This window comes from Poecilia mexicana, unplaced genomic scaffold (genome assembly GCF_051168715.1).
Source record: "Poecilia mexicana isolate PSO_F unplaced genomic scaffold, ASM5116871v1 scaffold_9, whole genome shotgun sequence".
Taxonomy (NCBI): domain Eukaryota; kingdom Metazoa; phylum Chordata; class Actinopteri; order Cyprinodontiformes; family Poeciliidae; genus Poecilia; species Poecilia mexicana.
Genome location: NW_028263378.1, coordinates 1,156,293 through 1,183,788, shown reverse-complemented (window position 1 = coordinate 1,183,788; position 27,496 = coordinate 1,156,293). Strand labels below are relative to the sequence as shown.

Sequence of the window (27,496 nt, the reverse complement as noted above, 5' to 3'; positions counted from 1 at the left end):
AGCTGTACTGACCTTTGCAAAACTGCCTTACTAATAAAATAATTAGCATTAAGAAAATCTAAAAGATGTTGTGGACATTCAGTTAATGAGTCACATTAAAGTTCTTTGATGGTCATAAAGCAGCTATGAAGTTTGATTCTGGGAGGAGAAAGTGGAAAATGTTTTATAGGTTGCTTTTAGCCAAAACTAAAACCAACCTGGTTCAGTAACAAGTGCGAGTTGTAATAAAGAGAAGGAGCGACCGTTAGCAGGTGTGGAGCTGCAGGCTGCTCAGTCTGGCTAAAGGTGAAGGAGGGACATTGGATGGATTCTCGACAGCAGCTGTAACAGGTCTGGACAGGTAAATCCCTGCAGATTTAGGAAACTCAATGTTAGACGGAGAGCTGGCAGCACATCTCCTCTCAGAGGGGGAAGCAGAGAGAAGGTGTTGAGCAACAACAACATTTAAAGATGTGCTGTTGTTTTATCAGTGTCTGTTAGTCTTTTTAGACTAAAAATGGTTCCTCCCTAAGGCATATTTATAAAGGCAACTTTAATGAATGTGTTACTCCGCACATTGATTACTAATACATTCATTAGCAGCTTATCTGCTGCTAAAGACAACAGCTGATAAGCTTCTAAAGAAGCTTATCTTTAGCTGATAAGGTAAATCCTTATGTTGGAGCTATTTATTGTTTATATTCTTTATCCATTTGAATTTTGTTAGTTTGTTCTTAAATGTATATTTTTTGTATTATTTACAGAACTTATTTGTAAGTTAATAATTATTGATTTCATTTATTTTTTGTTTTATTATTTTTCTTATTGATATTTTTTAAGTAAACAGGAAGTGATGTGGGTTGGTCCACTTTCTATAAATGTAGGGGCCTGGTAAAGGACCAGCAGGCATTTGGGTTAGGGGCCTGTGGTTTTTACCAGTGCAAGGAGGAAGCAGAGAAAACAAAAGGAAGTTTGAACTCTGTAATTGTTTTGTTTTGCAAAGATATCAAAATAAATCATGAAGAACAAGTTACAAGTTGGATCCTGAACCTTCTTTGCCTGCGTTGAAATACTTGACCTCAGTGTCTCAGTGGCTTATTGGAACTTTGTTGGATGTTTGGTTTGACAAACAATCACCACTACACCTTATTTTGGATTCTTTAGCAGCTAAAGATAAGCTGCTAAAGAATCTTATCTTTAGCAGATAAGGTGAATCCTTCAAAGTAAGGGTCCACCTGAATGGCTCACCAATAAGCCATGATCCTTCAGGTGTTTCCCATAGAAGGAGTTCCTGCTGGTTCGGTGGGAGGAGTTATGAGGATAAAAGGAGACGAGGAGTCAGAAAGTCTCAGCAGTCAGAAAGATTTTAACTGATCCATCAACCTTCATCAGGTAATCAGATCATTTCCTCAGAGGCTCTCAGTGATGCAGTATTGATATGTTATTAATGTTCTTTTCTTTCTACCAGATATTTCTATGTAATTCATCTTAATGTTATTTCCTGTCTCTCTGCTGCCTCAGGCTGAAAACATGTCCTCAGATGAAATGCAGGTGGCGGCTTTGGGTCGGCCTTTCGCCTTAGGCATGCTGTACGACACTCGCAGAGACCAACTGATGACGGGTAAATTACATCTAACAATATGCCTACACAGAGAAATAAAGCCACTTTCATAAAAGTTATTAATTGGCAAACAGTCAATGCAAGTGTAATCCTTTCTGGATTGGCCTGGTTTTATTTAAAACTCAGGCTGTGACATGGGATTCCTCTGGAGTTTCTGGTTTTCAGTTTATTTCTGACAACAACAAATAGAAAACATGTTATCAGCTCCCTGCTCCAGACCTGCGTAAAAATACATAGCAAAACTGAAGTTTAATCTACTTTACAATCATAAGTTCACTTAATTATTCACATTGTGGAATAGATTTATTTATTACTGTAGTGATGATAAAACAACTTAATAAATCTATAAATAAACTGGATGTATGTAGACAAAAAATAACAGGACAACATGACAAAAGGGGAGTTTAAAGGTGCAAACAATTAAAGACAAAACCACAGAAGAAGAAATAAAACGAAAGAATCTTAAAGTAACACAGTTGAAACAATGACAGTTTTTAAAGGTGTTTCATTCAGGTAAGAATAATACAAATAAAAAAACATTTTTTGTAATTACAACATGTGACAAAGCTTCTTTACAGGCTGGATTTACAGTGAGGAGGAAAAGTGGAGGCAGGATAAAACAGAAACATCAGGAGTTTGTTCTTCTCTCAGCATCAAGAACAATTTCACAGGTGAAACTTTAAATAGTCCCAGCTGTGATGGACCAAAACATCTTTTAAATCACAAAATTCACCTATTTAAAGAAAATACCTTTTACTAAATACCAACATTCCCACTTTTTTTAACATAAAATGTTTTTATAAACATTTTATGTTTTATCGTTACACCATAATGAAACACCATAAAAACCCATAAACGGTTTCAGTGGCCTCCAACAGAACCTGTAGATAATGTCTGTTTTTGTCCAAACACCCTGGAGACAGAAAGGACAGGTGAGTCTCTTCATATTAACACTGTTAGCTTTTTATCTAATTTTAGTTTTTACCTGGTTTTTCCACATTGCATGGATTATGTTACTGTGATTCAACATGCCAGTAGCAGCCAGGATGCTAGCATTAGCATTTAGCATCTCGGCTTCAAAAGCTTTGCCGTTTCCACCAAAAGCATTCAGCATTCACACTTGGACTTTTGCAGGAAATGCACACTTTCTGGTTTATAGATTCTTTCCTCCTGAAACACCCAGATTTGGTAAAGTTTCAAACTGCACCGTTTATGTACAAAGGTAGAAACAAACAATTACCAGAAAATATTCAAAAATGGTTTACTTATTGTTTACTTATAGAGCGGGGGGATCTGACTATAGAGAAAACCTCAACTTTAAATGTTTGAACAACGATGACAAGAAAATAATGAGTATCTCGGTTATTGGTGTGAATATTTGGAATAAACTCACTAAAGAGTTGAAGCAAAGTCCAAGCATGAGGTGTTTTAAGAAAAGCCTGAAGATGGTTATTATTCAAAGGTTCAGGGATGAACAGGGATGATGAATTTAACTGGGAATTAAAGCACTGAGGATGACTTGGGCAATTAGATGTAGGTCTGTGTATGTGTGTGTAAATAGGTAAATATTATATATGTATATGTGCAGGTAGATGTATATATTTGTGTATGTATTATTTTCATTTTTACAAGTGATACAGGAAATGGGAGGATTATTTCTGTTATAAATTACTTAACGGAAGAGGAATATGATTATATAAGTTAAACTTCATCACACAGTCACTGAACAAGTGGTGTATTTACATGAACTTGAGTAGATATATTTGGTGACAAGGTATTGTATTTACAAGCTAAGTCTACTTTACAATCATAAGTTCACTTAAATATTCACATCAAGCTACATACTCTGGCAGCCAGTCTGAGCTACCAGAGTATTTATCTTGCTAGTTGTGAGGCAAATGCTGAAGTGACTGTTCATCCTGGAATGACAGTCATTATGCTATGCATAACTTTAATCTGATTATTGGATTGTAAATAGTAACATGTTAGATTACTGTTACTGAAACAAGAGGTCAGATTAGAGTAACGTGTTACTGATGTGTTGACGGCCCAATAGTTTGACATTTCTGCTCAAGCCTTTTACTGATCTGTCAGGTTTCTGACATGCGTCTCCCAATGACAGACTCGTTCCTACTCCCCTGTCTGTCTATAAATTCCCTTCTCTCTCTCTCTCTCTCTCTCTCTCTCTCTCTCTCTCTCTCTCTCTCTCTTTCATCCTCTGAGCTCGGGTCCTCTACCAGAGGCCTGGGAGCTTCAGGTTCTCCTCCAGTATCTCGGGGCTTCCAGTCCATATTCTGCACAGATGTTCCTGTACATGTCGTTGTGCAAGGGGCCTCCTTGGCAGATTTTCTGTTTTTGACAGATAAAATACTTTTATTGAATAAATTATGAAAATATGTATCTTTCTTTTCTTTGTGTTCCTTATTTGGTGGGTCTGCTTTACAGTTTGAGCTTTGGATGTTCATTTCACATGATTATTATAATTTTTCTTTCGAAAACAATGTTCACAAGCTTTCATGCAGTGCTGTATATTTATAATGAAAATGAAATTTCTCTTTTTACAGGTTTCACTCTGTGGGAAAGAGAAACTATCAGCTCGTACCTCAGCAGTCAGGTTCATCCCAGCAGCTCCTATGAAATCAGCACCTCTGACTCCTTTGAGTCCAAGTCGTCTCTGCTGGATGTGAATGTGTCTCTCAAAGCCAGTTTCCTGGGGGGCCTCGTTGAGGTCGGGGGATCTGCTGGTTTTCTGAATGACAACAAGAAGCTCAAGAACCAGAGCAGAGTCACCTTCCAGTACAAAGCCACAACTTTTTATGACCGGCTGAATCTCTCACTTTTCCAAGCTGTGAAGCTTCAGGACAAAGATCTTGTTGAGAAAAGTGATGCAACACATGTGGTCACAGGCATCCTCTATGGGGCCAATGCTTTCTTTGTGTTCGACAGTGAGAAGTTGGAGTCGAGCAGCGTTGAGACCGTTCAGGCCAAAATGTTTGCTGCGGTCAACAAAATTCCCTCCTTTAATCTTGAGGCCAGAGCAGAAATGAAGCTGACCAAAGAAGAAAGAGAAGCAATCAACAAGTTCACCTGTAAATTTTACGGTGACTTTATTCTGGAGAAGAACCCGACCACGTTTGAAGATGCGGTGACGACCTTCTCCAAGCTTCCAGAGCTCCTCGGAGAAACTAAGAAGAACTCAGTTCCTGTCAAAGTGTGGCTGACTCCTCTGGAGGACCTGGGCGTTACTGGAGCTGAGCTGAAGGAAAACATCTCCTCTGGTCTGGTCAGGAAATTCTGTAATTCTCTGGAAAGTATAAAAGAGATGGAAAGGAGATGCAGAGAGGCTCAGGAAGAGAAAGTGGTGGAAAGTTTTCCACAAATTAGAAAAAAGCTGAAGGTTTTTGAAGATAACTGTAAAGACTACACGTCCAACCTGAGTCGGGCCATGCAGGAGAAGATTCCTCTCATCCGGGAAGGGAAAGAAGATGAAAGATGTGTGGAAAAGCTCTTTGATGAGCAGGAGAAGTCTCCATTCAATCACACAACCTTAGACGCCTGGTTGGATAATGCAGAGAGAGAAATCAACATCATCATGTCCTGCCTGGACATCATGGAGGGAATCCCGACCGTTCCAGATGAGAACAGTTTGGACCGACAGGCTCTAGCTGCAGGCGTAGCCGATCTCTTCTGCTTTGTCTTCTCCTCTGTGGAAACCGACGACCCCTTCCTGGACCAGATGACCAGCTATGTGAGCAAACAAACCAAACCTCCACCCAGCGTCGCTCCGCCCAGTAAGGACCAGTGGTTCTTTTCAGACGAAGTCGTGGCCAACATGAGGAAAAAAGCCAGAGAGTTCACTTCAGCGGCCAAACAGCTGAAGGGCAGCCGCAGGTTTCGGTTCCTGGCAGCTGCTCTGCCAAACAAAAGGTTCACCGGAGGAACCGTCTACCAGTTCAGGGATGGGAGTCTGAAAACCCAAGACTTCTCACGGCCCGACGTTCCTGATGTGACGGCTCCGTTAGACCGAAGAGACCTGGCTTGGTGTAAGGCTTCTTCAGATACCAGCAGATTTTATTCAACAGTCTCTAACAAACTCCAAGATGTTGTTAAATCAGATCCATATTAGATATGAAATCATGTGGTTCTGTTTAATCTGGAGGAGATGTGAGGAAAAGTAACTGATTATTGTTTTCACCAACAGATCACTGCAGCCTGACCTTGGATCCAAAAACATGTAACGGCTGGTTGAACCTGTCTGATGGCAACAGGAAGGCGACATGTGGGCCCGAGCAGGCATATCCTGATAATCCCCAGAGATTTGATGTTTTCACCCAGGGTCTGTCTGAGCTGGCGCTGGCAGGGCGCCGTTACTTTGAGGTTGAGTGGAGCACCGGACATCCCAATAAGGCCGGGGTCGCTCTTGTATACAATAGCATGCAAAAGAAAGGAAAGGATGTTGTGAGCAGCTTTGGAGAGAATCCTGCATCCTGGTACTTTGGTGTTCATAATAATGAGCTCAGCGCTTGGCACAACGGTAAGATCTGGAGCACCTCTGTCCCTGCTGGCGGCTGCAGCAGGGTGGGGGTGTACCTGGACTGGCCGGGCGGCTCTCTGTCCTTCTACCAGGTCTCCTCTGACGCTCTGACTCACATGTACACCTTCAGGGCCAAATTCACTGAGCCGCTGCACCCGGGGCTTTATGCTTATCACATATCCAACTTCGCTTCCTTCAGTCCAATGTAGAAACAGACAGAGTGAAAATGTGGGATTCAGGCAGATGAGACTGGCTGGAAGTGAAGACATTTAAAATGTTAGCAGGGTCCAAACAGAGCAAAAGGTTTTTATGGTGTTGGAGTAAAAACTGATCTGCTGTATAGAAATCAGAGATAAACTCAGGATAAACTCTGTCTTCAGGGTTTCCACCTTGTGGCTCTAAACCTCACATTGCTGTAACTTTTAGATGCATCTCTGCTCTAACAGAACCGGATCCAATGAGCCGATCAGAACCAGCTCTGCTGCAGAGGGAACCAGAGGGCCGTTTGGTTCTGGTCTGTTGGAGGAAAAATGCATCTAAAAGACCTGAGCTTCTCCACCTTACAGTAAAACCCAGATTTTACGCCTCAGTTATGATCTCATGATGATGTTTTAGTTTTAAATGAATTTAAAGTGTAGATGGTTTTGGTTTCTTTCAGTAAAACTCACAGGTCCAGTTGGACGACAGTCTCTGGACGCTGCAGCTGACCCTGGTCCTCAGGTCTCTGACCAACTGGTTCCAGTCATTATGTTTCATCCTCAGCATGTCAGAGTTTCAGTTGGTCAGTCAGGTGAACCTACAGCAGAGGATCCTGAGGACCAGATTCCAGATCTCTGCTTTAACTGAAGCCTCATTTACTAAAAACTGACAGATTTAAAGAAGCGCTTTCATTTTAATCCTGCTTTTTATTGAACTTATTGCTACTTTTCCTAACAGTGAAAACATTTTTCACACGCTGAATAATCTGATTACAGAAACTCTCTCTAAACTCGTATTTACCTGACTGACAGAAATCTGCTCTAGTTCAATCCTCACAAAGCGACAGGTGGAGGATTTGACTGGAATCCATCAGAAACAATTCAGTTTTAACTTAATGAGAAAGTGACCATCTGTGTGAATCCCACATTATAACTGATTGAATGTTTGATCAAACCATTATTTGTAACAAAAGGTGTTCAGTGAGATTTAAATCATGTAAATGTAAACATGTTCAGGGTCATCACAGGTTAACAGGTTTTATTTGCTTATTATTGTCTCTTATATGGAAAGTGGTTATTTTTATGACTTTTAAATGCTTTTATGAAACACAATATGTTGATGTTTTTATCATTTAGAGGATTTTCTGCCAGGTAACAGGGATCTACTTTATTAGTGGAGGAGGGAATAAAGTTTAGTTATTGGTGAAAATAAATCATGTACTGAAAGTTCAAATCCTTTGTTTGAACTTCCATGTTAACTAGCAACCATTTTAACTTTATATAACTTTGTCAGCTTTAATTACTGAAGAATATAAGAATTACCTTTAGGATAAGTTTTGTCTAATTTAGCATCTTTTATTTTTGGAGAAATTCTGAGGTTTTCATTCTCATCATAATCATTTGAACTTCTTATCTTTTCTGTGATTTTTGTTTTTACAATAAAAACTCAGGATGTCTGTTTAATGGTGACTGAGGGTCCAGATCATCTCTGGTTTTCCTCATTACAGTCAGGATGTTGGCATAATGAGGAATAATGAGGAATAATGAGGAATAATGATGACGTTGTTGATGTTTCAGATCTGAAGTCTTGATTTCTCTGTAACACTGCCCCCTGGTGGAAATCATCAATAAAGCTGAATCCTGGGTTAAACTCAGTTTCCTGTTTATTTACTGATTATTCTGTCGGGTCTAAAAGCAGCATTTCATTGTTAAATTGTAATATGGTCTAATACATTATAAATATAATCTAATATAAACCAAATCCTAGAATGGATTTGGTTTATAGTTGGGCAAAACTTAACATTTTAAGACATCAAGCTTTAGCATTAAATTTAAGACTTAAACTATTTAAGTTTAATTTTTTTGCCAAACTCTGGTTCCCATATTTTTGTAACTCAACCAAGATGTGAAGATAAAATGTTAGTTTGTAGGAACTTTCAGTCCCAAGTCTGTAATTCACATGAAAATATCAACATTTTATGTTGAACAAACTGAGTCTGAAATTTCTCTTATTCAATTTTAGTTTGTAGCTTAAACTTTTAGATCCTAACAATTATAAATTGTGATTACTGTAAACTTAACTGACTTGTAACTTAGAATTTTAATTTTTAATTTCCCAGATCCACTTAAAGATGAAAGTAGTTAAAATGTCACAACTTTGAATCATGTCGTTTGCCAAATCTTTGTCTGGTTTTGTATCTTTACATCATGTTGTTGTTCCCTCATCAAAACAAACCTGCAGTTTTGCCTTGATTCTTTCATGCATCTTTGTGAAATCCTGTCATCTCCATGGCAACCATCCAGGTTGCCATGGAGATGCTTGCTCTCACTTTATGAAGCTCCTCCCACTCGGCTGGCTGGACCAGGGAGTTTCTGACAGAGCATCGCCTCTCCTGGGTCATCATGTCAGTCCATGTAAGAAACCACAACTGTTAATATTTTATAGTGCTGTGCAAATTACTGACTGCTATGACACAAAATTATTTTGAAATTATAAAAATAAAGCAATGCTAACCTAGCTTAAAGCTACAATTTTATAGAAAATATTTTTTGTTGAATATGTTGAAGCTGCCACCATGTTGTGACAATAGGAGAGGAATATTCAGAATATAACTCTGATATCTGTGGTTTATTAAAGGAAACATTAAATAAATGAACAGGATTCCCTAAAGGAAAAAGAAAACTGGCATAAAAAGGTTTTAAAATAAAGAAAAAGTAAATCATTTTACAAAACTTTAAAATTGAAACTGTTAAGTTTTAGATTTAAAAATAAGTGAAGTTTCCCTCTGCTCACTGCGAGCCGTCCCAACCAAAGTTCAGCATGTTTACATTTTAAGACACATTTACAGTGAATCTGAAATAACCTGTCAGAAAAAACTACAGTCAGGTGCTCAGATTCTGACAGGCCAACTTTTGTTAACATTAACGTTCCTATAATAGTATAAATGAAAATGTAGAAGGGAAATGAAGTATTTATTTATTCAACAGATTATTTCATATCTATATGAAATAATCCCTTTGAGTTTAACTGTCAGTTCAAGCAGAAATTGCATTTCACTGGGCAGGAAATGGGCCTTAATCACGTTTTGACAGAAAATCCCCTCATGTTTATGGGATTTTATTTGGTGTTAGAATGCATCCTGTCTTAAGGTGCATGTATAGCATAAGACTACATATGCTTTCATTTTCTGGATTTATACAGAGCCGTCTCTCTGCTGATGGCTGCTTCCTCCTGAAGGAGTTCTGGTGCCGTTCACAATGCAGACGGTTCTCCTCATCGTTCATCATGTCAGCCATGGCCGCCTTCTGCTGCTGACCAAACGTTGAAGCAGATAAATGTGGACCAAAAACAGACATTCAGTGTGGAGAAGCTATATGCCCATAGATCATAAAAGGATTCTGCAGCATGTTTCAGTTCATTACAGTTAAAAGGTTTAAAATCATGTAAAATGCTGAATTACTCCATTTTCCAATTGGATTTATTTCCTTCAGGGAATCACCATCATTAATTTTCCCTTTAATAAACCTTACATGTCAGTGTTGGAGTTCAATATTTCTCTTCCAATAATCAAAGTTAAACAGAAATGTAACTTTTCATTTTCTGAACTTTGTCACTGAGATCTAAAGAGTTTATTGATCCTGGATCAAACTTCCTGTTTCTCCAACCAAAGGAACCTCATTCCTGACAGAAAAGATTTTTCCTACTGGAAGGTTAAAACATTCAGAATCAAACCTTCAGTGATGAGTTGATTTGGGGTTTTGTGTGTTTCCTAGTTAGTTTAGTGTTTAGTGTTGTTGGTTGATCCCACCTGTGTCTCTTGTGTCCCTGATTTATCCCTCATGTATTTAATGTGTCTCTTGTGTCCCGCCTGATCCCAGTCGTTTGTCGTCCCTTTATCTACCAAAGTCTGTTTTTTTCTTCATCACCTGTGCTTCCTGGTTTCTATGAACTTCAAGACCACAGGTGTCAAACTCCTGCAGGGTCGCTGTCCTGAACCACCTGAACAGAATCATGAGGTCATCAAGGCTCTGGAGGCCTGATCTGCACCAGGAGGAGGAAATGAAGCCGTTTCATTCCAGTGTTTTCTACCTGAGGCTCATCTAAAGCCTGCAGGACAGCAGAGGGCTGGAGTTTGGCTCCTCTGTTCTAGACCTTCATTAAAAATCATCGTGGCAACGTCTAAATCCTCAACACCACAACCCAGTTCATGACAAGTGAGCTGATTTTCATCCACATAAGAGGAAATGATTCCAGCTGGTCAGAAAGAACAAGGTTTCTGAATGTTAAAGTGTTTCAGGTCGACTCTCCTCTGTAAATATTCCCTGGATGTTTCCTGGTTGGAGGTTAAAGGTTAAATCTAGTCTCATAGCATCCGACTGTGTTGAGTTTGATTTGGTTTCTCACTTCACAAATGATCAATTTACCTTTTTACAGAAAATACCAACATGAGGCTGAAGAAGCTGCAACCAAACTAAACATTTAAATTCCAAATAATCAAATTACAATATAAGTTTCTGCTTTATCTGCACTGTACAGCTGAATTTTTACTGACATTTACATTTCTGAAATATAAAAGCAACGTTGACTCATTGCAGTTTCTGACAGTTAAAAGCTGAAATAACAGCAGAAGATTCTGTGCATCAATCTGGAGATCAAACTACATGGAGCCACCTGATTTAAACTAAACTATGCAGGTTTGATGCAAGAATAATGGGCTGAAGATTAATAATTAATCTGTTATATTGGGGTTGTAGTGAAGGAGAGAGCGAGTGATTAGAGGGAATGATGCGTTCAAAGCTGGTCAAAAGCTGGGACATCTGAGAATTACCAGATGAGTTGGAAATACAGCATCTTGACTTTTGGTCGAGGTTTTCCACCGACCCTGAACGCATCATTTCTGAATCCTGTGCAGTAAGAAAAACTAACAGTCCAGGGAAGCTGATCTGTTGTTGACCAATCAGAACATTTACAGATTATAAACCACTGAGCAGCTCAGCAGCACAAAACTTTAAAGATCTGCTGCTGTTGGATCAGGTTCTGGTTCTGGTTCTGGTTCTGATTCTGGTTCTGATTCTGCATCCAGAACCAGAACCAAACATGGAGAGGATGTTAAATTATCCAAAAGTTTCAGAATAAAACCGTAAATTGATTGGATTCATATGAGATCAGTGAAAACTTCATAGTGAAGCTTTATTAAACTATATAGATAATATTATTTACTAACAGCCTCTTTAATTCACCCAGTGACACTTTATGCCCAGATTAGTAATTTAGGAATAAATGTACATCAACTTTCTGACTTCAGGACTAAACTACCAAACTACTAAACTACCAAACTACTAAACCACTAAACTACTAAACTACTAAACTACTAAACTACCACCATCTGTCTGATGAGTCTTTGTGGCTCTGAAATCAAGTCAAAGGAAAATAAAAATACTGTCAATCACCTTTTCAGTTTTAATCAGTATTTATTAGTGATGATCTTTAGATTATTCAGTTAATGAGGATAATTCACTTTCACAAAAAACAGTTTGTAGTTTTTCTATTTATTTACTTTCATTCTTTTGTTTTATGAACTGATACTAACATCTTCTGATCAATGAAACATGGAACCTGAGTCATGAGGCGGCGGAGCGGAGCGGCTTTGTCTTCCTCTGCAACTCGACTGAAGAAACAAGAAAAACTGGAAAATATTTAGGAAATATCAGCAAATATGTCACTTTCTATAAAAAGCATAGATTTGGGAGAAAATCACTTCCTGATAAAAACTAAACATTTTTCATAGCAGGTTGAGGCGCCACATTATTCAGACTCCAAATCCCCATATGATCCTGCCACCTGCTGGCGTTTGGGGGTTACTACAACAAGACATGACAAACTGGCCCACTGGATTATAAAACAATGTTTAAAAATAAAAAAGGATCCTTAGAATCTGGATTGTTCTAATTTTGCCACATCAACAACAAAAACTCCTGAAATGGAGTTAAAAGAAACCAGAGGAAGGATCTGCTCCATGTCAGACATGTTCAGAGCTGCAGGAGTTCTTCTGGACCCGACAGAACCAGACCCACACCGTTTGGCTCAGGGTGGAAACGCTGACCTGCTGACCCGCCTCCATCACCCACACAGAACCATCAGAACCATCAGAACCCTGGAGGAAGGATCAATCATCAATACATCGATAGAAACCTGATGTTGTCATGGTTACAGGTTCATTTTATAAAGAAAATAAACAAATCAATAAAAAATTTGATTAGAAATAATAAAACCAATTTTAATAAGTTTTTTATTAACAGTTTTATAACTTCATACCAAAACAAACTGCAAAACTATAATCAATAATTTTCCACTAATTAATATCAGATTTTATTTACACTGATGATGATTCAACAGTCATTTTTAATCTGTTATAAATTTCAACATTTATATGATTTACATCCCTGAACTCTGACATTTTCAGCCTCATTATTAGCAAAGATTAATTTAATTGTTAAAAGTTTCAGATCATGATCTGTTCATGATCAACAGTTTCTACAACTAGCAGAAATCAATTAATAAATGTATAAATAGGATATTTTTATATGTTTATTCCCATCAGTCCCAGTCAGCGTCTGTTCAGCAGGATTCCCAGTAAACTTCCAGTAAACAGAACCAGTCCAGCCACGGTTCCGCCAATACCTGCTCCAGCTTTGACCACCTGCAGGGGGCGACAGAGAGCCTTCAGGAAAAACACAGATAGCTGGAACATTGATCAATGTTTCATGTTTCTAGTGTGATGGTGATAAATGTAATGTTTGCTGCTTGTTTCATGATGTAAAGCTGTTTTATCTGCTTTGTTGCTGTGAGCTGATCTCAACCTGCTGACTCTGATTTCAGCAGCCGATCTGAAGCTTCGCTCCGTCTTCCTCTGACCTCCTACCTGCAGAGACGTTGACTTCCTGTAGCGCAGGTCGGTGGCAAAATGCTCACAGTTGCTGCTCACCAGGTTATACGGCAGCCGAGTCCCAATGAACCCAACAGCCTGTTTCACGATGGTGTAAATCTGCTGAGGTTTGTGTTTTTTATCCAGATAATTGTTGATTCTCCACCTGTCTCCACCCACCACGTCCTCCAGCTTCTCCTTCATCACAAAGCCCATCTCTCCTGGTGCAGGCAGGGAGCAGCTGGAGCTGGAGCCCAAACCTGTAAAGTTTCAAAAGTTTAAATAGTTAATAATTCATATTAAAACATCCCAGAACATGACCGATTCCTTCCGGGCGGTTCTAGCCATGGATACATGAGGGGGGGGTGAAAATGTTAAGGAGGTGTTACGTCAAGGCGCGTTTCCCCATCAGATACGGCTCCCCGCTCGTCTTCTTGCCGCTCCGCCCCGCCCACACGGCACAATACTCACCTAGTTCATCTTCTTTCATTTTCTTGGAAAAATTAGTTTGGACCAAATGTATGCTTTACACGCAGATCCGTTGCCATAACAACCGAGTGACAACAAATCCAATAGCTGACAGAGCAGCGCTGCGTTATCAGGATTCAGCGCCAAAAACGCAAACATTTCCCACAAAAAGACAGAATATTCATTTTCTGTCTTGATGTTTATTTTGTGATTACTACCAGTAAACCCAGCGGGGTTCATAACTTAAAAACCTGCTGGACTGATGCTCTGTCACAGAGCTGGTGTGAGGGTCGCCTTATAAACGGAACCAAACACACCGAACTGCGCAGAACAACATGCGAAGGTTGTTGAAGTCAAGGGAACATAACTGACCTACTTCCACCTCCTCGATATTTTTTTAAATTAAAACCTTTTACTGACCTGTGAAAGTAAAATGTTAGCAAAACATTGTGCTCCTTTCGTGCACATTTAAGGTTTAGACAACTTGACAGATAAAGTCGCCATCATTAGCAAGCAGGTTGGCTAGCAGGGAGCGGGATCTGGCTCTTGTGAGGCTCGTTTGAATACTGAATGCTGATTGGCTGTTTACTAGCAGCTGAGTAGTTTCAGCTACAGCCTAACCGCAGACAGACAGACAGACCGCAGCCTGCTCAGCACGGTGCACAGCAGAACCTCGGATAAAGGAGATGTTCGGTTATTTGCAGCAAGTTTTATTTGAGGGGGGAAGACGTTTGAGGGGGCCCAGCCCCCTTTTGCCCCAGCGTACAGCCGGCCCTGTTCCTTCCTCCGTTTTAAATCTAAACTTCCACCAAATGTTTCCTCCATCCTGAGGTCAGCAGAGTCTCTCAGCAGTTCCTGCTGAACTCCATGCAGAGAAACAGGAAGGGATCTGTTCTCTATAGTATCACATTTTAATCTGTTCACTTTAAATATTAATATGTGTGAGACTCACCGTTCACCACAAGGTGAACCACGAATCCACTGCCGATGTAGATGGCCCAGTGTTTGTATCCGACCCGGAAGATCTCAATCAGATCTCCTGGTTTTGGTTCTTTTCTGTTCTGGGAGTAAAAACCAAACAGGATGAATTTCTAAAGATAAAAATGAAATCAGAGGAAGTGAAAACGTTAAACAGTTTCAGTAAAAACATTTGATACCTGAAAAGATCATGTGGAAAAAAACATTATGCAGTTTTTAAAAGATTTTATCAGCAGCTGAAACATCAAATCATATTTTATAACTTTCATCAACATTTTATTAAACAAGCATCAGAAGTTATGGTTGTAACTTCTGATGCTTGTTTACATCCATTTTCTTTACACCTTGTCCCTAGTGGGGTCAGGATTGGTGCTGGCGCCTCTCCAGCCAACGTTCTGGGCGAGAGCCAGAAGGTCACCAGTCTGTTACAGAGACACACAACCACCTAGGAGCAATTTGGAGAGGCCAATTAACCTGACATGTTTCTGGACTGTGGGAGGAAACCAGAGAAAACCCAGCATGCACAGGGAGAACATGCAGAAAGACTGAGGCTGGGAATTGAACCCAGAACCTTCTTGCTGCAAGGCAACAGCTCTACCAACTGCGCCACTGTGCAGCTGGTTATAAAACATATGTATATTAGTAAAAGTCATAAACTGCAGCGTTCACACACTCAGGCTGCCCATCAGGTCAAACTTCTCACTGACCCTGTTTGCAGAATCCAACATTCAAATGATCATATTTTCTTCTGTTTTTATTTCCATGTTTAGCATCGTTGGAAAGATTAGAATAAATTATTATAATCTGTAAGGAACTCAAAACGTCACCATGGGAACGTGTTTCTGGTTTTGTTCTTTTTAATTAAATTATCGTATAACCTTAGTAAATTATAAAACAGTAAACTGCCCAGAACCAAAGAGGCTCTGATTGAAGACGATGTTCTGTCATGATGGCTCCAGGTGAGACTCACTATGACATCATGCAGGTATGAAACCATGAGCAGAGCAGCTTCTTCCTGTTTGACTGCAGCTCTGAACGTCTGAACATCTTCATCATTTCATCCTCTCTGTCTCCATGTCAGTCAAACCTTCAGTCTGCTTCCTCTCCTCTGCTGGATTCTGTTTAACTCAAGCCAGTTCTGGGTTCTGGTCCATTCATCGCTGCTCTGGAGATTTTATTTGGGTTTTCTCCTATGACATAATGTAACCATGACTGAAGTATTTTAACTGGAAGCTGAAGTATTTTGTTAAAAACTCTTATATTTGCAGAGAGGTTTTATAATCATGTCCACATTTCTGTTTAAAAGTGTCAGTGAAAGAATTTCCTATAAATCGTCACCAGATTATCAGGATAGAGACGAAGAGCTTCTGAGCCATTAATCCTGATAAACAGGTGAGCCTTGATAATTAACCCGTTTAATCCCACCAACAATTGTTGCCAGACATTTTTTCTAACTTCTGAACCTCTAAAAGAATTGTTTTGACTTTTAGCAACTAATTGAAGTTTTTAAGTTAAATAACAGTGTTTACTCTATTTTATGTATCGAGTGTGAAAGGTCACATGACCAGACCTCTTTACTTCCTGCCTGTAACACTGAAAAAAATTGGGATTAAATTACCAACTTTCTTAATAACCTTTGACATTTTTATTCACAGCCAAAACAAACACAGCATGTTGGACGGGATGATTAAATGTTTCAGAGTGAAAAGGCTCTGGGTTATTTAGGGAAGGAGATGAAGTATTTTGTACTTTATGATGTAGACAGTAAATCTCTGAGCTCTGATTGGCTGCAGGATGATTGTAACACCAGGTGAAGGTGATAATGAGGTTCAGGTTGAATTGTTTGTCTCCATAAAACTAAAAGATGTTGGGATGAAGCAAACGGATCACAGTTCAGAATCAACTGAGCAGCAGCAGAAATAAAACTATTTCCCCATCAGAACCTCTCAGACCCAAACGACCTGCTGCCTCCGTCCAAATGCAGCAGATTAAAAATAATCTATCAAATATATTTTAATGCCAAACATTACTAGATAACTGAAGATGTGTTTACCAACCATGTCTGTGTGTTTTCCCTCCTGATATTCTGGGTTTGCAGCACCTGGAGCAGAACAAATAAGATCCTGAATTATTGTTGACATGATGATTGTTTCATGTTTCTGCAGAACCAGTCAGGAATGTTCTGGTAAAGATTATTTCAGATCATCTGTTTGCTGATTCCAGTTATCAGGGACATGTTAATCCCTCTCAGAGATCAGGATTCAGTTTATTACAATAAGTTTGCACTAAATATGTTTAAATTAAAGTTATTATTGAACATCATGTATCCAATAATTATTGTTTTGGTGTCATAAGGGACCTTTTATTTTTCACAATCTATTTTATCTCTTTTGACGCAGAAACCAAACCTGAGACCAACTGAAGGACTTACTGGATGAGACGCTTCCCATGATGAGAGAAGAAACGAACGTCTGAAACCGACGGCTGGACCTACGGAGAAAGAAGAGAAATATTAAACTGCTCAAATGTTTATGATGACAATAAAGGTCAACAGAAATCAGTTTTCTCTCTCTGAGCTGAAAAACTAAATTATTTCCTTGCAGGTCTTTGGGATTTTCTTCAGTGACACTGAAATAATAATCATAAGATGTTTGATTAAAGCAGAGAAACAAACTTCAGCCTTCAGGTTTCTCTTTCTTGAATAATAAGTTATATTTATAAAGTTGATGTTTATCAAAAAGGAGAAACAAAATGCTGCTGTGTTTGGTAATCAGTGTTTAGTGGTTTATTTTCCCTCTTAATGTCTTCATGGATCTGCAGCTGGAACTGAACTGTTCATCTGGTGAAGTTCATCTTTGCTCTTTGAGTTCAGCGTTTCTGTTCTGCTGCTGGTGAAGCTGCAGTAAAACCTGCAGGATGAAGCTGAAGCTCCTCTGGGAGCAGAAAGTAGTTACTGTCTGCTAGTGGATCTGGAACCGGGTGGATCTGTCTCTCATTCATTCATTCATTCATTCATTCATTCATTCATTCATTCATTCATTCATTCGTTCATTCATTCATTCATTCATTCATTCATTCATTCATTCATTCATTCATTCATTCATTCATTCAACATTTGAAGAAGTTTTAGATCCTGAACAACATAAATTACAACAGTTTGTTCTGGAATAACTTTTAAATGTAGTGTAGGAGCCACATGTACATCTTTGGAGCTTGGTACAGAAAGTTGTTTTGTTTTGACGTGAGTTGATTTTTTTCTCTGCTGTTTGAAAGAGATGAGCATCTGTGGTTGTATTGAGCTTGTTGTGTAGTGCCTTTTGATTGGTTGTCTGTCTAATTAGTTTATGAAAGATTAGAGCATCTGTAGAAATCTGGCAGCTTCAGAGGAACACAGTCTCTTGACTGTCACCCTCTGTTTGTTTTTTTATGTTTGTTATTTGTATTTTCTTTTGGATTCAGTAAAGACTTAAGACTGACTATTGGATTCAAGACGTCTTTTTCTAGAAGGAACGTGTCGCGTCCAAAAGAGCTTTGAGGGGTTAGACTAGTGAGAGCTGCTGCACCTACAGGTAGTTTAGAGCCAAAACTTCTCAACTTAAAAACATGAATCTCATTTCATTGCTGCAGTGAAATGATGTTGGAAAAGTTTAAATACGACAGAAATATGTTTTTGATTCTGATTAGAACAACATGGATCTGATCAGTTATTGAAATAAAGTTCAGCTTTCATTCTCTGACTCAGATCTACAAAGTGAAGCTGTTCAATAATTCATCAGTTTTAAATTTAAACATTTTATTTAGATGGCTGCTGATAAATATATGCAAATAGAACATTTTGATTCTGATAACCCAGAGGAAATTTATTTATGATCATTTTCATTTTACTTCCTTTCCTTTATTTCCTTTTTTTCTTTGTTTCATTTTCTGCTTTTCATGTTTTTTCCTTTAAGCTCTAAAAGCTTTTTATGACATAGAAGTGGAGGCTGATTATCATTTAAGATAATCAAGAAAAAAGCATCAGTCATACTTTAAAAATGTAAATATGTTGAGTTTAGATGTTGGTTGGTGGTTTTCGCTGCTTTTCCATTTGTAAATAAATTTTTCATTATAATTTAGTAACCATCAAGGACAATTAAACGTTTTTCAAAACATCTTTAAAAACAAGTGTTAGTTAGTTAGTTAGTTAGTTAGTTAGTTAGTTAGTTAGTTAGTTAGTTAGTTAGTTAGTTAGTTAGTTAGTTAGTTAGTTAGTTAGTTAGTTAGTTAGTTAGTTCTGACCTGATCCCTGGATGTCTGGCTGCTTTTCTCTCATCCGAACGAAGGAAATGAAACCAAAACTGTTTCTCTGTAGGTTGATATAAACCAGTTTTAATTTCCAGGCCGATGTCTTTGTTTTGGATGTTTTCATGTTGAAACAAGTCCAGCACAGAAGAACCACTCCCACATGACCTCGTCCTGCTCCTGCTGGAGCTTCAGATTACTATCATTTTATTACTTCTCATTTTAAAGTTTATAAATAATTTTGCTTTTAAATTTGGCATGATTTTTTTCAAATGGATTTCCCTTTACCTGTTTGCATCCCATCAGTTTTCAGTTAATTTCAGCCACACAGCTGTTGTCCGTTTCCAATAAACTCCTGGATAGTTTGGACCAAAGTTCTGCAGCCATTCTGAGTGAACCTGTGTGTGATGGACCAGGCTCAGGTTTAAATCCAAAAAGAACTGCTTTTTATTCATCCCAAAACAGAAACTTGAGTAAATAATGGAAAGTGACAAAGTTGGGCCATAAAAGAGGCCAAAGCAACAGAATTCAACTCAAGCAGACAAACCTCTCTAACTGAGACAAAGGGAAACTTAAAAACTGGCTGATCTGGTCATGTAGAAAACACAAAGGGGAGAACACACAGAAACCTAAATGAAGCCAACAGGAAAATCCTGTTCAGATGATTCTGAGTACTAATATGAACCAATTTGCCGTCTCCATAGGCTCCACCTTTTCTCCACCTCTTTGTTCCCCTGAAGGACTTGAGCAGCACTGAGGTAACGCAAAACAAGCAAAGGTTAAATCAAGTAAAGCCTAAAACAAAGTTAACTAAACTGTGTGCACTTATTCCAGAAGACAGTTATATGTGTTGCATTCTAAACAAAAACCAGTTATTCTGTAAATGTAATCCTATTTTTAAAGAAACAAACATGTGATGAGACTGATTATGAGTGTGATGTGCTTGAATGTTACCACATTTGTGTGGCTGTGCCAGCAGCATCACACTGTGGATCATTTAAGCTCAGGATGAAGCAGGAGAACCAGGAGACCAAACTCTCAGGTCTGAAAGGAAGATATGAAGGAGGAGAAATAAATGTTGAGCCGTGTTCATTTGCCCAGTTATTTAAATGACTTTAATGTGCTAATGTTTGAGTTTAAGCTACATTTTAATCTGTGCTGAATGACTGGAGTGACATTCAAGATCATACCTGGTTTAGGTACTGCAGCTCCGATGAGGACATTTGTGGAAACTGGCGGTGCTTTATGAGAGCAAGTGTTGCCAGGGAGATTAAAGGATTTCTCAAACATCCATGAAAGAATCAAGGAAACACCCCAGGTTTTGAAAACTGTTGTAATTTTATTTTAATCACAATATGGAAAGTCTTTAACTAGGCCAGTTGGATCCAGATGGACATCAACCTTTTCAGAACATTTATCCCATCAAACATGAGGTGTGACATCATGATGAAAGTCTAATTTGGCACAAAACATGTTTAACTATTGAATATTAAATAGTGATTACATGTAAAATCAATAATCAGCCTCTGTTAGTGGGTCATTCTGCACATTCTTCAGATATTAATCTCCTCAGATACTGATTTCACTCAGTCATGTGCAGCTGATCAGAGCTGCTGGTTTGTTAAATAACAGATGAAGCTGGTCAGACTGGTCAGCTGCACATCCACAGCTCAGATCTGGACTTACAGGCTGAAGAATCAGAAAAATGCATCAATAAGATTCTGCAGAAACGTGCAGACATGTTTAAACTGCTGCAGCTTCAGGAAGAAGTTCAGAAACGATCCTGCTGTCGTCCATCTCTAGTGGAAACAGTTTCTGGTAAAACCGTCCACAGCTGGTAGTAACTAGTTATCTTTACTCAGTTACTTTTACTAAAGTAACCTTTTGGAAAAACTGTTTCCATTTAGGAGTGAATATAATAAAGTGTCATTTTGTCATTTAATTTCATGAAGATTTATCAGAACTCACTTCGGTGAACGTTTTGGATCCTCATCTGGTAACTAAATACAGACCAGACATGGTTAACCAGCAGCTGGTGGGATTTTTTACAGTGTTTCTGGTTCTACAGGTTCTGAAAACTCTTCCTGGTTCTCTGCTCTCTCCGTCTTCTGATCCAGGTTTCTGATCCATGATAGGAAAAGTTCTGCTCAGTTTGAACCGGATTACAGCCTGATGTTTATTCTTCATGATGAGTTAGAAAATATATTTGACCAAAAACAGAGAAACTTAAACCTCCAGATCGGTTTGGAGTCCATCAGGAAGGAGTTTACTGGAAACTGTCAGGAGAGCGCACACCTCCAGATTGCGCCAGGCCCGGCTGTGCTGGTTGCTAAGAGACCAAAGTAAATCAGAGTCGTGCTGAGGAAGAATATTGTAACATCCTCAGAGTGTGAAGAGTCTGAGCGGCTCATTGAAGAGAAGCTCCTTCATCGTCAGGTCTTCCTCCAGCCGTTGTTGTTGCTGTAAATCCTCAGGCCGGTCGATGAAGTGGGTCCGGTCCCTGGACCAGAAGCGCTCAGGCGATCAGGCATCGGTTCTTGTACTTGTCCTTCATCGCCTTCAGCTCTCTCTCCTGGGCGTTCTTTAGCTCTTCCATTTCTCTCAGCTGCTTGTCTTTGTGCTCCAGCTCTTCTTTCAGTCGTTCCTCCTTGTGGACCAGCAGGTTGTCCAGCAGTTTGTACTCTCTCTGCCGTTTCTCCTCGTTCTCCTGCATGTCCATCCGGTGTTTCCGCTCCAGGTTCTGGATTTCCTCCCGGTGTTCCTCCATCAGACCAGCGAAGTTTTCCGTGTATTTCTCCCTGAAGTCGTTGTGCTCCTCTGCTTGCTCTCTCGCCTCCTCTTGGAACTTCTTCCTGATGTCGGCGGCTTTCTTCTCGTACTTTTCGTCCAGATCTCCCAGCTTTTTGTCCTCCTGTTCAGTCTGTTGTTCAGACGTCTTTTTGGTCTGATGGTAATACATCTGCAGCTGTTTGAGTTTCATTTCAGCCTTTTTCCGTCTGCTCTCATTCTCTCTCCTTCGACGTTCCCAGTATTCCTTCAGCTCCTTCTTCCTGTTCTCTTGCTCTTTCCTCGTACTTTCCTTGAGTTGTCCCAGTAAACTCTTCTTCTCCAGATCTGCTGTAGAATCCATTTTTTCCTGCAAATCTTTCAGTTTTGCTTCAGACTCCTGATTTTCCTTCTCCTCCTCTCTCTTCTTCTTCCTGTCCTCTTCATCCCTCTTTTCCTTCTCTTTCCTTATCCTCTCTGTCTCGTTGGTCATTTTAACCCTCGCTTGTTCCAGTTGTTTTAATGTTTCTTCTCTCTGACTTGCCAGCGCTGCCTTTTGCTCCTCCATCGTCTCTTGCAGCTCTTTCATTTCTTTGTCCCGTTGTTTCTCAATCTTTTGCAGCTCTTTTTGCATCTCCTCGTTCTTCTGTTCCAGGATTTTCTCCACCTCTTTCTGGATCGCCGCCTCGGCCTCCCTCAGCATCTCGTTGGTGAAGCAGCCGCCGCCGTTCTTCTTCACCATCTGCTCGATCTTTTCCAGCAGCCCAGAGACCTGCTGTGCTTTGCCTTCTTTGTCGTAGTTGTTGAAGACGTGGAACCGTCCTCCGCAGTCTTCGATCAGGTTCTTGATGTGATCGTCTCCGTTCTCGATGTATTCCTCTACAGATATTGAATGATGTTCTAATGAGTCTCCCTTAGTGAACAGGATGATGGTGAACTTCTCAGAAGTCTTTCCAAAGACCCTCTTGACCAGTTTTAATGTGTCCTTCTCCTCTGCAGTGAACCTGCTGATCTGCAGCACCAGAAGGAAGACGTGTGGCCCCGGAGCCAGGAGGCTGATGCACTTGGTCATCTCCTCGTTGACCTCCTCGTTGGACAGGCTGGTGTCAAACAGTCCAGGCGTGTCGACCACCGTGACCGAGCGGCCGGCCACTTCGCTCTGCGCTTTCTGGCAGTACTTGGTGACAGACTTCTGGAGAGCTTGAGCTTTGAACTCCTCTCTTCCCAGGATGGTGTTTCCGGAGGAGCTCTTCCCACAGCCGGTCTTCCCGATCAGGACGATCCTAAGAGTGTCTGGGGTCGGCGGCTCATCGGCTCCTGGAAGGAAAAGAAGCCATCAGGTTTTTAGTAGAAGCTTAGGAGTCAGTGGAACATAGGAGGGCAGGTTGGTAGAAAGGATGTGAACTTCTGATGTACGTTTACCAAATGCACCCTGGGTTTTATTTCAAAGGTGAATCTGGGCATTAATGGAAAACCTTTGTGCTTTAAAGCAACTTGTTATCCACCTTCTGTCACAAGATCATGATCAAGATCATGAAAGCTGCCAGGGGGCGCTGCTGAGCCATTCCTGTTCTGACTTTGTGAAACTATTAAAATACGTAATTTTCACCCAGTTCTGATCGTCCGCCGAGTTTGGTGAGTTTTTGTTTAGGCCTCCAAAAACCAAACTGATTTAACGGGAAGAAGAAACGGTAGACCTTCTCAGGTTGTTAGGGCAATTAACACACTTTAGCATTAGCATCTGCTAAATACCATGTTTGTGCAGCTTAGCTGTAGCAGCACTATTGTTGATGCTTTAAGCCGGTTAGCACAGCTAACTTTGCTTTAGATTTATCTGGTTTAGCCACATCAGTGGGTCGACAGATAAAAGGTAAACTCCTCCACCAGGAGGTCGACTGCCCACCTCTGAGTACACAGGGGTGAGCAGCATTACAGCCTCTGCTGCCCCCTGGAGGTCATGGGAATAGTGCATCTTCATTCAGACTTGAATAGTTTGAATTTCCTTCCTGATTCTCCCTTTTCAAAATCTTCCAGGAGAGCCGATGCAAAGTAACGTAATGGGAGGATTTTGCTGTTTATTTATTGTGTTTTGTATTTATCACTTAAAGCACTTTGAACTGCCTGGTTGCTGAAATGTGAGATTCTAATGAGCCTGACTGCAGATGGACTGGACTTTGTTTTTCACCCTTTTCTACGTTTTCTTTGTATAATGAGTTTAATGAGTTTTTCCACATGAGGTTGGAATGAAGTAATTCTAAAACGTGTCATAGATCAGATCTTTCTGATCGATGGAAAACTCAGTATTTGTTTTTAATGACTGGATCTCACTCACTGCTGATGTTGGTTTTCCTCTTGAGGTTCTGAACTTCTTCCTCCAGATGAACAATGTTTTTATCTTTTTCCCAGATTTTTTCTGCTTGAGCGTTGGCGTGTATTTTGGCTGTGTATCCATGTTGCTCATCTTCAGACATGATGTTTTTCTCTACGACACGCAGCAGCTCTGGGATCTGCTGCCTGTCCTTGACGTTCAGAACCACATATCTTCCTCCGCAGCTCCGGCAGAGATCCTGGACGCCTCTGCTTTCCCTGATGAAGCCGGTGACAGCTGGAGCTGCAGGATCCGACTCCACAGCGAACAGGATGATGGTGAAGTGGTTGACTCTGGAGCTGAATGTGTCCTGGATCGTGTGTAACTCTCCCTTGTCTTCATCAGTGAGGGGACCCACAGGTAGGACCAGGATGAAGGCGTGGACACCCTCAGGGTCACAGAGGGAGACACACCTGAAGGATTCCTCCATCACTTCCTGCTGAGCTTTCCTGTACAGTGAAGGCATCTCCAGAATGGAGACCCAACGGCCACACACCTCTCCTTGGTTCATGATGATGTCTGAAGGGTTGGAGACCGAGTGAAGCTCTGTCTGGCCCAAAACGGCCTTCGCTAGTGAGGCCTTCTCAGCGTCTCTGGTCCCACACAGAACCAGGTTTAAGGTTCTCCTGTGAGGTCCAGGTTCTGGGTCCATGTTCTCTCCAGCGAAGGTGAGGTAGACTCCCTTGTTGAGGTGCACGGTGGCCTTCACCTTCCTCATTAATGCCCTCTGGTCGTCTTCATGCATGTTGTACTGCCGTTCATCACAGTCTCTGATGAGCTGCTTGACTGGCCCAGATTCGATCTGTTCGTGGGTCTTGACCACCAGCGAGTGCTGCAGAGCGTCCAGTCCGAGCAAACTGAGGACGGCTGTGAGGCTTTGACTCTTCCTCTGTGAGAATGATGAAGGTTTGACCAGCAGCAGAAGGACGTTTGGTCCAGGATCACAGAGTCTCACACACTCCTTCATTTCTGCTTTGATTTTTCTCTCAGACATGTGGAAGAAGTTTGGAGTTTTAACCACCGTCAGTGAATATCCTCTCCACTCTCCGTTAGCAGCTGCACATTTAGGAGAAGACGTCTTATGGAAATGCTCTCGGCCTTTACCAAGGAGAAAGTTCCCCAGTTTAGTCTTCATCTCTTCACTTTTCCCAAACAGAACTATTCTGAAGGCAGAACCTGAAACACAACAAACCAACAAAAAACAGTTTAGACCAAAATAGAAACAATCAGTTTATCAATAAGGTATAGAGAGAGAATGGATCTAGAGTATAAACTTGTTGAAAAAACTTCAATTAACAACCAAGTATGCTTTTACTGGACCAGAACTTAGTATTGGAGCTAGCCTAACCTGCTAGCATAACCTGCCAGTTTAACCTGCTAGCCTAACCTGCTAGCCTAACCTGCTAGCATAACCTGCTAGCTTAACCTGCTAGTTTAACCTGCTAGCCTAACCTGCTAGCCTAACCTGCTAGCATAACCTGCTAGCTTAACCTGCTAGTTTAACCTGCTAGCCTAACCTGCTAGCATAACCTGCTAGCCTAACCTGCTAGGCTAACCTGCTAGCATAACCTGCTAGCCTAACCTGCTAGCATAACTTGCTAGCCTAACCTGCTAGTTTAACCTGCTAGTATAACCTGCTAGCCTAACCTGCTAGCCTAACCTGCTAGCATAACCTGCTAGCCTAGCCTGCTAGCATAACCTGCTAGCATAACCTGCCAGTTTAACCTGCTAGCCTAACCTGCTAGCCTAACCTGCTAGCATAACCTGCTAGCTTAACCTGCTAGTTTAACCTGCTAGCCTAACCTGCTAGCCTAACCTGCTAGCATAACCTGCTAGCTTAACCTGCTAGTTTAACCTGCTAGCCTAACCTGCTAGCATAACCTGCTAGCCTAACCTGCTAGGCTAACCTGCTAGCATAACCTGCTAGCCTAACCTGCTAGCCTAACCTGCTAGCATAACTTGCTAGCCTAACCTGCTAGTTTAACCTGCTAGTATAACCTGCTAGCCTAACCTGCTAGCCTAACCTGCTAGCATAACCTGCTAGCCTAGCCTGCTAGCATAACCTGCTAGCATAACCTGCTAGCCTAACCTGCTAGCCTAACCTGCTAGCATAACCTGCTAGCATAACAGTAGACAGACATCTTCACTTTATCATCTTTCAAAAACATTTTTATTGTCTTGTAGTGAACTTGACTTGCTGTTATGATACTTTTACTCAGCTTATTTCCTGTTTGCTGTTTAAAATCTGCATTTTATTGTTTTAATCTCTGTTTCATGTCATGATGTTTGGTGTAAATCGTGAAGCACTTTGGTCTACTGCTGCTGTTTTAAACATATTTGAAATTTCTCTGCCAATTTTAAACTCTGGAGTTAGTTTCAGGTTTAGGTTCTGGTCTAATTAAAGACAAAAACCAAAACATGGTGCCTATTTTTACCAGTGAGTCAATAATGGCCAATTCTGGTTTAATGGAGGAATGAAGTTTCATGTAACAAAGGAAACTCGTTCCATACTCACTGGAAACCTGGGGGTCCATCGATGTCTGTTCCTCAAATTTCTCTGAGCTGACTCGTCGTCCTCTGTTCTCTGTCAGAGTTTTTTCCAAAAACTGCCAGATGTCAGAGAGTCTGGTGGTCCTCCTCCACAGAAACTCTCCTCTGCAGTTCCTCACCATGGCCTCTAGGGCCCCCAGACTGGCAGGGTTTTGTCCGGGAGTCTCTCTGGGTGTCTTCAGAACCAGCGAGTGAGCAAAGGACTGGTCACTGATATGCTCCAGGATCCTGCAGAGCCTGTCTCTGTGGTCCTCTGTGAAGCTCTCAGGCTGCAGAACCAGCAGGAACAGATGAGGTCCAGGAGCAGAAAGTCTCATGCAGCGTTCGATGTGCTCCATCAGGTGGAACTGGGAGATGTTGGGCAGCAGCAGATTGGGAGTGTTGACGATGACCAGGCCTTTCCCCATCAGCTGTCCTCTGAAACTCAGGCAGGTTTCTGGTTCCACCTCGGTGTTGAACTGGGATTGTCCCAGTAGGGAGTTTCCAACCTGGCTCCTTGAAGACCAGCTGTTCCCCATCAGAATGATCTTCAGTGGGGAAACTGAAGAACAAGACAGGAAACTTAGAAACATTGTCCAGTTTCTGGTCCTTCATTCATGTTGGTAACTTTTCAGAAGCTTTGTTTGCATCTGCGCAGGTTCTGATTGGAGTCTGTGTGCATGTAGTGCCACCTACTGGCCAACTAGTGTAAGTGGAGCAACAACCAGAGGAGCCCAACAACAAACCAGTTCAGTTTATTTACATCAACAGTTCAGATGCTCCACTGAAACTGGATATCCACGGTAAATGGTAACTAGCCAAAATGGCTGCCACTGCCACATGTGAGAT

General features: G+C 40.7%; 3 protein-coding genes across 5 annotated transcripts; 1 reads left to right on the top strand and 2 right to left on the bottom strand.

Annotated features, from left to right (window-relative positions):
• The first annotated feature begins 1,274 nt into the window (after nt 1-1,274).
• LOC106904303 (neoverrucotoxin subunit alpha-like) lies at nt 1,275-7,982 on the top strand. The gene is made up of 4 exons (XM_088008580.1): nt 1,275-1,371; nt 1,501-1,600; nt 4,165-5,643; nt 5,802-7,982. The coding sequence occupies exons 2-4, from the start codon at nt 1,510-1,512 to the stop codon at nt 6,341-6,343; spliced, it is 2,112 nt and encodes a 703-aa protein (XP_087864706.1). The 5' UTR covers nt 1,275-1,371; nt 1,501-1,509; the 3' UTR covers nt 6,344-7,982.
• A 4,621-nt stretch (nt 7,983-12,603) lies between these two features.
• On the bottom strand, nt 12,604-19,053 carry LOC106904304 (phospholipase A and acyltransferase 4-like). Of its 3 annotated transcripts, none has more exons than XM_088008587.1 (6): nt 18,982-19,053; nt 17,135-17,193; nt 16,761-16,804; nt 14,678-14,786; nt 13,424-13,517; nt 12,604-13,032 (listed from the first exon to the last, which is right to left on the bottom strand). In XM_088008587.1, exons 2-6 carry the CDS (start codon nt 17,151-17,153, stop codon nt 12,951-12,953), a joined length of 348 nt encoding a protein of 115 aa, XP_087864713.1. In that variant the 5' UTR covers nt 17,154-17,193; nt 18,982-19,053; the 3' UTR covers nt 12,604-12,950. The 3 variants fall into 3 exon arrangements, with proteins under 3 accessions (XP_087864713.1, XP_087864714.1, XP_087864712.1); XM_088008588.1 differs by having other exon boundaries at nt 13,438-13,517; XM_088008586.1 differs by having other exon boundaries at nt 13,255-13,517; nt 18,982-19,052.
• A 1,250-nt stretch (nt 19,054-20,303) lies between these two features.
• Nucleotides 20,304-27,210, bottom strand: LOC106931031 (GTPase IMAP family member 8-like). The gene is made up of 3 exons (XM_015008942.2): nt 26,634-27,210; nt 24,083-25,294; nt 20,304-23,067 (listed from the first exon to the last, which is right to left on the bottom strand). The coding sequence occupies exons 1-3, from the start codon at nt 27,184-27,186 to the stop codon at nt 21,500-21,502; spliced, it is 3,333 nt and encodes a 1,110-aa protein (XP_014864428.2). The 5' UTR covers nt 27,187-27,210; the 3' UTR covers nt 20,304-21,499.
• Between the last annotated feature and the right edge of the window lie 286 nt (nt 27,211-27,496).